General features: G+C 45.4%; 1 protein-coding gene across 1 annotated transcript; it reads left to right on the top strand.

Moving 5' to 3' along the window:
- Positions 1-311: 311 nt before the first annotated feature.
- LOC109341167 lies at positions 312-761 on the top strand. Its single transcript, XM_019579006.1, has one exon. It carries the CDS (start codon positions 312-314, stop codon positions 759-761), a length of 450 nt encoding a protein of 149 aa, XP_019434551.1.
- The last annotated feature ends 150 nt before the right edge of the window (positions 762-911 follow it).

The raw sequence follows: 911 nt of genomic DNA, 5'->3' as shown, positions 1-911 counted from the left end.
TTCACCAACAGATACCACACTTTGCAACTCTGGTCAACAAATGCAGGCTCTACGAGGAGAGCGTCAGAGCGAGGAATGCGACACTGAAAAGTGTGGTATCACCTCCAACATTTGTTAGTCCACAAAGGAGTGGTGGACAGGGGTTTGGAAGGGGAAGACCCTTCAACCGCAATCAAAGGTCTGCTGCGTCTTCTTCAGGAAGTCATCAGAGGAGCTTTCATCCTTAGAACAACCGAGGCTTCAGACCGGGAAACAACAACAACAACAGCAATAACCGCAACAACAGCCACAACAACAACAACAACGGCCGAATGAGTTCGTCTGTTGGAAACTACAATCAGACTACGACACCAGTGTGTCCCAAGTGCAAGGGAAGGCACGTTGGTAACACTTGTGTGACTTGTTTTCATTGCAATGAGGTAGGGCACTACAAGACGTCATGCCCAAAGCTAAAAAGGGAAGCAGTAAACTCAGTGCATGCGGCACGACCCATGGCTCAGGGCAGAGTGTTCACGATGAGCGGGGCAGAGATCGGGGCTAACAAAGATCTCATTCAAGGTACCTGCAACATTAACGAGATTCCTTTATCTGTACTGTTTGATTCGGGTGCGACCCATTCCTTTACTGCAATTGATGTTGTCAACCATTTAGCTTTACCTGTCGTGTCGTTACCTTATGATTTGCTTGTAACCACACCCACTAGTGAACCGGTCATTGTGTCAACAGTGTGTTCCCAATGTCCGATAACTTTAGAAAACTGAGTATTTTTGGTGGACCTGATATGTCTACCCTTATCCTAGTTAGATATCATTTTAGGGATGGACTGGTTATCTAAAAATCATGTTTTGTTGAACTGTTTTAGTAAGACCGTAGTGTTTAGCGAACCTATAGAAACCAGTAAACCCAACTAT

Source organism: Lupinus angustifolius, unplaced genomic scaffold (genome assembly GCF_001865875.1).
Source record: "Lupinus angustifolius cultivar Tanjil unplaced genomic scaffold, LupAngTanjil_v1.0 Scaffold_385, whole genome shotgun sequence".
Taxonomy (NCBI): domain Eukaryota; kingdom Viridiplantae; phylum Streptophyta; class Magnoliopsida; order Fabales; family Fabaceae; genus Lupinus; species Lupinus angustifolius.
The sequence above is the reverse complement of the archived record's forward strand: the minus strand, read 5'-3'. Positions and strand labels throughout refer to the sequence as shown.

Excerpts from the sequence above, each read along its gene's own strand:
- LOC109341167 (XM_019579006.1), top strand. The coding sequence starts at position 312 with ATGAGTTCGTCTGTTGGAAACTACAATCAGACTACGACACCAGTGTGT.